This window comes from Panthera onca, chromosome C1 (genome assembly GCF_046562875.1).
Source record: "Panthera onca isolate mPanOnc1 chromosome C1, mPanOnc1 haplotype 2, whole genome shotgun sequence".
In the NCBI taxonomy this organism is placed as follows: Eukaryota; Metazoa; Chordata; class Mammalia; order Carnivora; family Felidae; genus Panthera; species Panthera onca.
The window spans coordinates 6,875,449-6,888,105 of record NC_138346.1 but is presented as its reverse complement, the minus strand read 5'-3'; the positions used below and the strand labels follow the sequence as shown (position 1 = coordinate 6,888,105).

Here is a 12,657-nt window from a genome sequence, read left to right as displayed (position 1 = left end):
TATGTACACATACACACGTGTGTGCATATGTGTGCATTAAACAGTATATACTTCTGGAAGGATACAGTGGAAACTGGTTGCCTACAGAGGGGGGGCACTGAGCAGCTGGAGGGCAGGAGGGATGCTTACTTTTCCTGGCCCTGCTTTTTATACACTTTAAATTTTGTATTATGAATATTACCCATTAAAAAGTTCACTTTAAAGGTCATGGAATAAAACAGAATTCTAAGAAGTGATGCAGAAGAATAAGGTGTGTGCTGATATGAGATCCTCAAGATACAGTAAGTGAATAAAAACAAAAACCAAGTGTAAAACAATGCAAAGAATACGACCCCCTTCACGTAGACGTTAGAAGGGAACACACGTATCCTTCTGTACCATTCTGCATACAAACAGGCATCAGTTTTTTCTTGGAAGGATATGCAAGGGAAAGTAAATTCATTCTCTCTCTGGGGAGAAAAATATGGGAAAACCTTTTTCATTTTATGGCCTTCCATGGTATTTGAATTTTCTAATCATAACCAAATGGTTATCTCAGTGCTGGAATCTGGGATCATTTTTTTTTAACTTTTGCCTTTACATGTGTCCACATTTAAATAACCAAATAAATAATGGTCTTAAAAAGCGGTAATACGGGGGCACCTGGGTGGCTCAGTCAGTTGAGCATCTGACTTTGGCTCAGGTCACGATCTCACGGTTTGTGAGTTCAAGGCCCACCTGGGGCTCGCTGCTGTCAGTGCAGAGCCTGCCTCAGATTCTCTGTCCTCCTCTCTCTGCCCCTCTGCTTGCACTAACATTAAAAAAAAAAAAAAGTGGTAACATGCAGTGTTTATTTAAGAGCTCTCAGATGTGGCTGATTAGGGATGTCAATGTGGTGCAGCTTTCTGGGAAAGCAACGTGGCAAGATACAGACAGTGTCTGGTCTGTAAAAGTTCATACCTTCTGACTTGCTGATTTTGACTCTGGAACAATTTTAAGCAGGATTTGTATTTAAGTATTAACAAATTTAAAATGGGAATATATATGAATTAAACCATGGTAAGGCATACACTGACTATGATGATTATTTTTGGATTTTGTAGTCAGGTTAAAAAATGAAATATGAGAAGTAGGAAATAACATCGTATACAAACTGGTTTTATAAGAGGGAAACCTATAAAGATGTAGAATCTGGCAGCTGTCTGATCAGAGAACTTACTCCAAATCTCATCATTCTCTTCGTGATGGGTCGCATTTCCCCACAATGAGAATATACCATCTTTGTAATCTGAAAGCAGTAACTGTGATTTATAAAATGTCAATTCAGAAGCGAAATCTTACCGGAAGAGGAAGTTTCCCTTCAATTAAAAGCAAGGTATCTCCAGAACATATCGTGAGTTCTTTCAGGGATGCGTCCTGGGGAAAGAAATTCCTTTATCAGTTCTGACAGCAACAAACAGAGATTAGGTTCTTTTCTTTGCACCAGATGCCTCTACTACCCATTCAAGAAAGAAAGAAACAGTAAGGCAGCTATGGGGGAAGACAGGAAATAAACGGAGGCTGTAAAACAGCACATCATTACGTATTAAATTATCGGGTATGAACCGTAGTATCATAAAAGATTAGGGGAGGAGGAAGTGGACAGAATGAGAAAGGATGAGAGCCTGAGCTACACAGGATGAAATTCTAGTTAAGCCTAAAGGATGGGTTTGATTTGGAAAAAGCTGGAGGAAACGAGAGAAGGGATTCTCCTGAGAAGAAAAGGGTTACGGTAGAGGTTATGTCAAGAATCCAAGAAGAGCTGAGAGATGGGCCGACTAGAGTGTCAGTTGGAGAGGGAACTGATCGGAGGGCGGGGGGGGGGGGGGGGGGGGGGTGTCACAGGTGGAAGGGCTGTGAACTAGAAATAAAGGAGTTTTTAGGTGCTTTGAAAAAAGGCACTCAAGTTTTCTGAGAAGGGTGTTTAAAGACCAGTCTGGCTGCCACAGAACGACATACTGAAGTGGGGAACACCTGACTTGGGGAAGCCGGTTGGTGTAATTTAGGTAAGAGGCCAAAAAAGAAGAAAAAAACTTGGCCCAGGCAGCCAGTGGTGGGAAGAATCAGGAAGGAGTGGAGGAGTTGAGAGGTCTCCGGAGGCCAAGACCAAATACGAAGGAGGCAGGTAAGCAGGGGAGGCGCCACTGTGGGCTGAAGACACCAGGCTGGGAAACAGCAGGTCTGGGAGGAGGAGCCAGTCATGAGGACACGGAGATGGCTTTTAGACGAACCGATACCGATGTGGGAATTAACAGAGAAGAAAATGCAGAGACCACATGACCAGATACGCTCTCTGACATCCGAACCGTGTGTCCCCAAGATTCTCTGAGGTCCACTTCTTACTCTGGGCAGTCAGATTCCTGGCCAAGACTCAAAGGGGCCTCTCTGTGCAGACTCGCTCAGCCCTGCACAGCGAAGAGTATTCCAGTGGGAGGGCCCCAGTCCACCTGCTTGAGTCAACCTTCTGATGATGTTCAATGCCACCACCTGTTACTGAACAGAGAGCACGCAGAGGCAGACTGCGGGAAGAGTGGCTGGTCACAAATGCCTAAGCTTTCTCACAGAGCTTCATCTTGGGGCTCCTTAGAGCCATGGTTGATGCTACCTGAATCAGCAAGAAGACGGTTGACCAGTTTCCAACTAGCCTGTGATAACACTGTTTCTAAGGCTACCAGAAGAGTCTGGATGGATCCTGAGATGCAGTTTTGATCAAAGCCTAAGTGACCGGCTGGGAAGATGAATTCTGCCATCGTTAACGTTCAGAGAAACGGAGATTAAAATATTCAGGTTTCCGGGGCGCCTGGGTGGCGCAGTCGGTTAAGCGTCCGACTTCAGCCAGGTCACGATCTCGCGGTCCGTGAGTTCGAGCCCCGCGTCGGGCTCTGGGCTGATGGCTCAGAGCCTGGAGCCTGCTTCCAGTTCTGTGTCTCCCTCTCTCTCTGCCCCTCCCCCGTTCATGCTCTGTCTCTCTCTGTCCCAAAAATGAATAAAAAACGTTGAAAAAAAAAAATTAAAAAAAAAAAAAAAAAAAAAAAAAAAATTCAGGTTTCCAAATTCAGAGTGTAGCTTCACATTCTTTCACCGGCTCACATGTTTTCTGTTCTCTGAAGTTCTCTGTCTCTCAATGGGGAACTATTATTTCTAGGGACATACTCTCTGAAGTCAAAAGAGGACTAACACAGCTGTTAGAAACATTCCCACGGGGCTGAGATTTTCCCTCTGTCTCAAAAGCCCACAGTAAAGAAGTAAAAGTAGACCCAGGTACAGATTTTTGTGTCCTAAAAAAAAAGATTAAAGTTTTCTCTCGAATGTATTCATGAGGGGGGTAGCTGTCCTGCATGAAACACAAAATAAACAACCATTTTAAAGAACAAAATGTGTAGAAATAGTCTTACTTCTTCACATAAAGGCTCTCCCGCTTCATAGCACCAATCCATTTTCCGTAAATGCCATGTGTCTCCTGTGAAGGAATCAAAATCAGTATGAAAAAAAATGATGAGTATATTTTAAGAGTTTGTCAATGATGTCCCTTTTGGATAAATGAGTATCAAATGAGATTTGGTCTAATAACTACTAACTTTTAAAGTAAATGATCTCTTCCAGCCATGATTGCTCTCCATCCCACTAAGATCTGCATACTTGTGAACAGAAATAACGCTTGCTATGATCACACAATATTTACATTATACCTGTATTATTTACATGTCCACACCCATCACACACAAGTACACATATATGTACACGTATACCCAAGTACAGAATCTCTTCTAAAATCATTATGAAGTTGTTTTATTTCATGGTCTTGGTTGAAAGTATATGCTCGTATCTCTTAGCAACTGATAACATGCACAAACTATTCCCATCCAGTTATCAGTTAATCTAACAAAAAAAGTGTTTTTGAAATAGCATTTTAATGAAGTTGTTGTAAACGAACACTTAAAAATGTAAAATATTCTTTAATTAGATTACTGGCTCTCGATATGCTTCCTATATTGAGATGAAATGGGAAATTCTTTGAGGAGGAGAGGGAAGCTGAATAGAGCAAGAGCTGGAAATCCTGGTCATGAAAAAACAAACAAACGCACCAGCCATGTCTTGTGAAGAGTGAGCCACGCCACCCACCCGGAGAAGCTGCAGCCAAAGGAGGAAACCTGGATCTCCTACTTCACCTGCACAGGCCACAGGTTTGAGTCCTTACAATACTGTTCTTTGCAGACCCTCTCCTGCCATTAGTTCTAGTTTTAAATACAGTAAGAATTACAGCAATATTTAACTTGATCTAAGTGTGTTTTAAAAACAAGCAGACACCACCAGGAAGCTGAAAGTGAACACCAATACTTCCAAGCATAACCCAGAAGGAAGAACTCAGGTTCTGTGGGCAGAGAGGCCCAGCTACTTGCCATGTGACTCTGAGTAAACCCTGCAGCCAGTCTCAGCCTCTGTCTGTCACCTGTGAGACGGGAACGGGCACTGTTCCCGCACCGGAGTGTAAGCTCTGAGGACAGGGCCCCTTGTGCAGGCCCGTCAGCTTCCCTCCCGGCTACCGGAACCACAGGTTACCCTCCGGTGAAGTCTGAGGACCACAAATGCTCTAAGAGCTGCGTGATGCCCCTGTGAGCTGGCTCGCGTGATTCCACCCAGGTACCTACTTCAAAGATTTATTTTCTTCATTTGTATTACATTCCCTAGTCTCTAGCACAAAAATCCTGGCATGAAGCACAATGCGCTGAAATTCTGAATCCATGACATTAAAAAGAAAAAAAAAACCCATCAGTGAACAGCCTGGGTAATTCTGGAGGGCATAAATCCTAACTTCGTCTCTGTGCCAGTGTCTGCTAACCCACAGCCAGACTTCTTCGAGCTTGCAAATATGAACCAGTAGACTTCACTATGTACCACAGAGGTGTCAAGTGTAACAGACCTGGCCCAAAAATGTCTGAAAAGCTTTCATTAGGCTTGCAGATAATTTATTCTAAGGATATAGATAAGACTGCATCATCGTGGTCCGTAACTTACCTGGTAGGCCAGACTTCTCCAGCATGAGCTTTAAACACTGTTTAAAAAAAACACACACACACACAGACACACATAGAAAAACCATGTTCATTAGTTTTCTGTTTTTGAGTTACAGTACTGTGAGAGATACCCCTTTTGGACCCTGCGCCTATTTGTATTACATTTAATAATTCCCGAAGAGATCAGGATGTACATAGCCACGGAGAGGATTTAAGCAAGCTCTGCTTCCTAAGAGCTGGAGCAAACCCAGGAGGGAAAAACAAGTTCCTGGTGTTTGCATCTGAGACTTAGATGCACCCAGGTCTAGAGTGTGACCTTCTTCTGCTTGTGAGGACCAACACCACGGTTTTGACTGGATAGGATTAGACTGATTTCACAGATACACACTGAACTGAATCTTACAAAGAGAGATTAGTCTTCATGTAGCACTCAAGAAATACCACTGGTCACCTATAAACTCACAGAGAAAGATCTGTGCAGGTGGCGACCCCACAGCACAACGCAATAAGCGAGATGTGATTAACACGAGTTTAAATAATAATAAAAAATAGAAACTCCCAACTTCCTGACGGAAAAAAAAAATTCTCAAATTAACTGAGAACAAAAGAGTAGATAAAACGTGATTTATACTACACCAGAGTGGAAGGAAGAATAAGGAATAAAAAAAAGAGCAAAGGATCAAAATATCCATTAACAGGGGAACATTTAAATAAGCTATAAGAGGTCTTAAAACAGCTAAAAGGATACAGGAGATTTATATGCACTGGTCTTAAAAGATCTTTAAAATATCTGAAGTGAAAATTCTAGTATAATACATGCAGCGTGATCCCATTTATGATGTAAAAGAAACCATGCGAAGAAGCCCAGCCCCTCGTCTGTACATACACACACACACACACACCTCCCCATGTTGGTCCGCGCATGTCCAAAGTCTGGAAGGACACACATTCACGGGTGTGGTCAGATCACACCTTCCCAAGACAATGGTGACTTCTGAGGGACTAGCACAGGCTGGTGACCAAGGAGGATCTTTAGCACTGCCCAACCCGCCCCCAGGGAGTCCCCGAGTAGTTGTAGGACTAAAAATAACAAAGACTGTTTAGAAAAGGAGAACAATGAGAACACATCACATTAACACACAGGGAATGGGGCGAAGCTGCAAAGCAAACTGCGGTCTTCACAACAGGCATTATTTAAGAAACACAAACAGGGACGCCTGGGGGCTCGGAGTCTTGATTTCAGCTCAGGTCACGATCCCACGACCCTGCACCCTGAGCGTGCGGCTTGCCTGCTAGTCTCTCTCCCTCTCTCTCTGCCTCTCCCCAACCCATGTGTGCTGTGTGCACACTCAAAAAGAAAAAAAAAAAAAAAAACCAAAACAAAACAAAAACCACCAAACAAACAAAAACACAAACAGCTAGACATCCACCTTAGCTGTGTTCTAAGGAGGGGAATGGCCGATGTAAAGGCCGTGTTGGGGAACAGCATGGAGGCCAATGTGGCTGAGCAGAGCGAACACTCAGGGCCTCTGGCCGTGGCTCTGAATGAGACAGGGAAGCACAGAAGGGCTTTGAGTACAGTAAAGGGATCACTCAACTCCTCTGTAGGAACAGACCCTGGGAAATGCAAGGCTGGAAAGACAAAGATCCATCAGGAAGCGGTTGGAATAATCCAGATGAGAGCTGACCAAGGTGTGGCAGTGGAAGGAATGAGATGTAGCCAGATCCTAGATAAATTTTGATGGTAGAACCAAAAAGACTTCCTCAAGACCCGGATGTGAAATAAAGAAAAGAATCAAGGACGACTCCAAGGTGTTTTGGCGCAAACAAGTAGAAAAATGGAGTCGCTACCATCAACCGACAGAAGCTGGAAGGGTGAGTGAGGCCCGGAGACAGGTGAGAGGACAGGTGTACAGAGCAGGGGTGTGGTGATCTGGGATGACAATCAGACAAGCAGGCAGCAGCTGGATACCCAAGCATGGAGCTCTGGGGCGAGGTCCAGTCTAGGAACTGAGCGCTGGGGTGCTGACGAGGGGGAAAAAGAGCATAAAGCAAACTGTGAAGGGGTAGGCCTATGAGGCGAAGGAAATTCTGACGAGTTGTGGTCTCTTGAGGCAAGTGACCAAAGTGTTTCAAGGAACAGAGTCACTGGGGCGCCTGGGGGGCTCAGTCAGTTAAGTGTCCGACTCTTGATTTCAGCTCAGGTCACGGTCTCAAGGTTTGTGAAATCGAGCCCCACACCGGGCTCTATGCTGAGCATAGAGCCTACTTGGGAATCTCTCTCTGTCCTTCCCCTGCTCGTGCTCTCAGAATAAACAAACGTTAAAGAAAAAACAGGAACAGAGAGGCATCAATCGTGTCAAACGCCATGGAGAGTAGGAAGATGACAAGTGAGAACCGCTCCCCGGGCACAGCAACACAGAGGGTAGGAGTCTGCCTGCAGCAGGTTCAAGAGAGCGGAAAGATACGCACATCACATCGCTACTTTGGAAAGTTCTGTGGTTTCTTTTCTTTGAAGTTAAAAAGAACCAAAAAGCTACACGGCAAATGAAAAACCAAGAGAATATTTACAGCAGGTAACAAAAGGTAACAAATAAAAAATGTTCTGCCACGGTCAATTTCAAACACGTGCAGGGGTGGTAAACACGAACCGCCTATACCCAGCCCCCGATCTCCATGCCTGCCCTGGCCCAGCTGGTGTGTCCATACTCCCCTCAGGTTCTTTGAAGCGAGAATATCAGCCATCGTATCATTTATTAATATTCTGTACTCATCTCTAAAAGATGAACATTCTTTAAAAAAAAACGTGAACCGAGAACAATTATGACATCTGAAAAACTTAGGAATTCCTTAATAACAAACACCCAGTTGATGTTCACATTCCCCCGTTTTTTCCTTTTTTTTTTTTTAGTAATAAGCTCTATGCCCAACGTGGGGCAAGAGCTCATGACCCTGAGATCAGGAGTGGCGTGCTCCACCGACAGCCAGCAGAGGCGTCCCTACATTCCCTGAGTTTCTCTTAAACCGTGACTAAGTTTTAGTGGTTTGCCCTTGCTCCCCCTAAGTCTCCCGAGTCCCTTTTAACCTCATCCTGCCACCGATGTCATGAAGAGGAGTTTTCCACCTTGGGACTGTGCAGATGGTAGCCCTGTGGTGCGGGAACACATCCCTCTGTCCCCTTATTCCTTATACACTGCTCCTCAGACCTAAAAGCTCAGGTCCACTATTTTTTTCTGGTTGTTGTTGTTGTTTTTTCCCAGAAGAGCATGGGTATCAATTTGGAACTTCTATAATGTCTAGGTTGTTAGCGGTCTTTCAGGATCATTGTTTAGATCCATTAATTCTCTAGGAGTTAAAAAAAACTGTGACAGTCTAAAATTCTTTCTTCATTTTATTAGCTGAGATAGGTCTACAAAAAAACCTTCTCATTACCTATTTGGTTACCCTGCAGTATCGTCTCCAAAAGAAAAAGGGGAAGAATGCTCGATCCCTTTCCTTATGGCTCACTTGTGTCCACTCTGTGTAACCAATGAAGACGGTCTTTTTAGGATCATTCTCAACTCATGAATTTTATGTATGTGGTATGTGTACTCATCAGCTTTACGATTATTCCTACAAAAGCTCCAACGGTCTTATCTGTGACTAGCAACAGCCTCTTCCAAGGTGGCCCTGGAACTTCTCTGCTGCTCCCAGCAGTCTTTGCTAGTTTACTGCTTCTGTGAGCACAAGACGTTCCAGGCTCACCAGACATGTTCCTGACCTAGATACAGAACCAATGGCTACTTCCAGAAGCCCTAATTCCTTCTAGTAGGAAATGGTATTTAGTAATCGCAATCTGGGCGCTGGGGCTCACTCCCGCCTGGCCAGTCACTGTGTCTAAGCTGTTCTAGGGGACTGAGCTAGAAAAAAAAATTTAAAAAACACCAAGATCATTCTGTCTCTTCTGATCCAAATTCAGGAGTGCGGGCTCTATGCAACTACACCAATGTTATGTGTGTTTCCATTTTCCAACACCGAAAGTCCTAGTTCTTAGTGACGCTAACACAATTCTTCGTTTGCTTTACCCTATACACACACACATTCATGAAGTGTGCGTGTCATTATGTATGAATATAACCTAAAAACACCAGTAGGAAATATGCCAAAATGTTAACATTAGTGAGATAAAGGATAATGAGGTTTTAATTTTTTCTTTTAATCCATTTCTACATAGCCCAGATATTTTATTTTTATTTTTTTAAATTTACATCCAAGTTAGTTAGCATATAGTGCAACAATGATTTTAGGAGTAGATTTCTTAATGCCCTTTACCCATTTAGACCATCCCCCCTCCCACACCCCCTCCAGTAACCCTCTGTTGGTTCTCCATATTTAAGAGTCTCTTATGTTTTGTCCTCCTCCCTGTTTTTATATTATTTTTGCTTCCCTTCCCTTATGTTCACCTGTTTTGTATCTCAAAGTCCTCCCAGATTTCTGTAATAAACAAGTATTATTGGTAATCAAAAAAGAAAAAAAATAATCTTATTTTAAAACTTTGGGTTGGCTCACCAATTTCCGAGTTCCCCAAATTACTCTTTTAATGAATGCACAGAATTCTTTAAAATATATTATGTGAATCCTAACCTCAAAACCCAAACATGGGTTCCCACAGCTCCCTAGACCAAATGCCCACAGACCTTTCCCCACGCCAAAAATAGTAAAATTACTTACATCTCTCGCAGACATTGTTTCTTCTACGATGATCTCCATCTCTGTACCAGGCTGAACATCACTCCCCACAGTGAAAAACAGGAACAGCTAAGATCAATGAATGCAATTTAATCTAAATTTTAAAATTTTATACATGTATTATTTTCTTCCAGAAAAGACAAGCCAATGGCCCATGGAATTTTAATAAAAAACTCATACTGTATACAAATAAAGATGCAATTTAAACAATAATCTCAACCACCTAGAAACGTAAGATGCTTCGCACCAATGTTTTTACTCCTGTAGGTACTATTATGTCAATGTTTGTCTGTCACAGGTATTATTTATTTCACTATGATCTTCACTTCTTTCTCAGTCACTCCTCAAAAGGATTTGCTACACACTGTAAGCATTAGCTGGGTTTTTTCTCTGTCATTTGGTTGTGATCTTGTTTTCTGTCCAGGGAATCTGACCTGTCAGTTCATTTCCTTTCAGACTCAATCTTACTTGTCACATTCCCCTGCCACAAGCTTGTCATGCACTCCGACGTGCTAAAGTTCAGGGGAGGAACGAATTAAAGAGGAGGGAGCTGGGCACTAATGAAGTGGCTCCAGGAACCACAGGGATCCTGACAGGAGTCTAGCTTCCCTGGATACAGTCTTAACAGTAAGGACACTGACTTTTGGATGGTAATAAAAGTTTATTAAAAAAGGTAGGGCTTCTCGCAAAGGTCGACCTAATATCTTACACAGAAAATGAATACTGATTAAAAAGAGAACTGCTATGAGACCATTAGACTCCTGCAGAGAGTAATTCGGGGCAAGATCAATACGCTGTTTTCATTCAATCTAAGAAGCCGTGGCGGTTACTCATTCCTTTCTGTACCTCTAAGAAAAACAGTGTCAGAAGCAATCACAGATGCTACAGATCTTAAGATGGATCCTAATCTCACGGATGTCAAAATGTGGGGGGAAAAGGGTGCATTTTAGATTCAAGTAGGTGGCCACTCAACTTTAGAGGCCCCCGTTAACACAAAATTTTCACAGGAAAAGAACTTTATGAATATACTCTGACAGGATATTCTTGATTTAAACACGAAGAACCATATGGATGTATGCCTAACATAAAAGGTACCATTTAAGAAAGAAACTTCTATGAAAAACAATTACTGCTGCAGTAGTTAAGGTAAGAATTATGAAATTAAGAACTTCTGGGAATGCCTGGGTGGCTCAGTCAGTTAAGTGTCCGACTTCGGCTCACGTCATGATCTCGTGGTTCTTGGGTTCGAGCCCCGCGTCGGGCCCTGTGCTGACAGTTTAGAGACTGGAGCCTGCTTCAGATTCTGTATCTGCCTCTCTGCCCCTCCCTTGCACACGCTCTCTCTCTCTCTCTCTCAAAAACAAATAAACTTTAAAAAAAGAAAAAGAAGTTCTGACTCTGGGAAGGCTGATTCTGTACCTGGGAGGGAGTTGGTGCTTTACCAGGACACAGTCCCAATGAACTGCCCATCTTCAGTTCCGCTTCCTTCACGGTGTAGCTGTCTGGCACTACAAAGAATGTGGATAACATGATGAGTGTTATGAATTCCTACCTCTCTGGGCAAAATAACATACTGAAATCAGTATTTCTTTGAAAATCAAGTGTCAAGAAAGAAAAAAAATGAGGTGCACTCCATGCAAAAAGATTACCTATATGATAGTTACGTTTGATTTTCAATTTCCACACTCTAGAGTTATCTGTACGACAATGCTAAGAAGTAAGAGGCAGCTATCTGTGAGCCACTGTTTACAAGGATTAAAAGCGAGATATTCCCCACCGATTCATGAGTGATGGACCAGCCTCTTCCACATTTAAAGCTGCTGTAGTGACCGCCATTGATTATTTAAATCGAATGACAAGATGCATTACAGAGGCGAGAGCAAAAACTGTTTCACAACTGCTCTCACGATAAAACGAGCAACACAAATAAAACACTTTGACAATAAAACTAGAAAGATAGGACTCGATCAAAACAACAGCCTAAAATGAGGATCAGCTTATCAGAAAGGCAGGCGTTTTCCTTTAGACGACAGAAGTGTCTGAATTTTTTTCTGTAACACGTGAAGATGGCACTGGGACCATAAAATGTCCTAAAAATTAGTTTCCAAAAGGTAAATTTAAGGATGTTAAGCACTGGAAGCCATTACCAGAAGTTAAGTGTTAAGAAGGACCGATGGCACGAGTGTGCGTAGGTTCTGAAGGCTCCCGCGATTTACCTGGACAGAGAAGCTTCCCGTTTCTACCAATAGGTCTCAAACAGCTGTTCTCAGCTAAAAATAAGAAGAAGCTGGTTAGTGCACCAAACCAAACTAAGGAGAGATGCTCTACTGTGTTAATTAGCAGAAAGCTACAATGAGCTACAAGACAAAACCTCACAAGTAGACAGCGTTCACTTCGTGGGAGCGAGCAACGAGGGAGTGCAGGTCAAGGTGAAACTGTGCAAAGCCAGCCTAGTAGCCATGAGGGCCACTGCAGATGTCCTGTGACCTTTCAGCACTGTTGTTAAAAAAAACATTTAAAGGGGTGCCTGGGTGGCTCGGTCGGTTAAGCGTCCGACTTCGGCTCAGGTCACGATCTCACTGTCCGTGAGTTCGAGCCCCGCGTCGGGCTCTGTGCTGACTGCTCAGAACCTGGAGCCTGTTTCAGATTCTGTGTCTCCCTCTCTCTCTGACCCTCCCCTGTTCATGCTCTATTTCTCCCTGTCTCAAAAATAAATAAAACGTTAAAAAAATTAAAAACAAAAAACAAAAAACATTTAAATCTCTGTTGGTTATGAGCGTATAGTGAAATTAAAACAAATAGTAAAACTAATATTTAAAACACTAGAGACCCTGAGAATACTTTTTTTTTTTTTTTTTTTTTTTTGTAAAAAACATAGCAAGACGAGTTTACACAG

General features: G+C 42.9%; 1 protein-coding gene across 7 annotated transcripts in view; it reads right to left on the bottom strand.

Annotated features, from left to right (window-relative positions):
* USP40 (ubiquitin specific peptidase 40) overlaps positions 1-12,657 on the bottom strand; it is an 88,716-nt gene that overhangs the window by 18,945 nt on the left and 57,114 nt on the right. For all 7 annotated transcript variants that reach the window (XR_014138036.1, XR_014138037.1, XM_081796328.1 and 4 more), the window contains 6 exons: positions 11,978-12,031; positions 11,181-11,269; positions 9,744-9,830; positions 5,035-5,071; positions 3,414-3,478; positions 1,321-1,395 (listed from right to left, as the gene is read on the bottom strand). Coding sequence is in view for 5 of the 7 variants with exons in the window: in XM_081796328.1 (XP_081652454.1) it covers positions 1,321-1,395; positions 3,414-3,478; positions 5,035-5,071; positions 9,744-9,830; positions 11,181-11,269; positions 11,978-12,031 (407 nt within the window). In the remaining 2 variants the exon portion in view is untranslated. The remainder of the gene's footprint in view (positions 1-1,320; positions 1,396-3,413; positions 3,479-5,034; positions 5,072-9,743; positions 9,831-11,180; positions 11,270-11,977; positions 12,032-12,657) is intronic.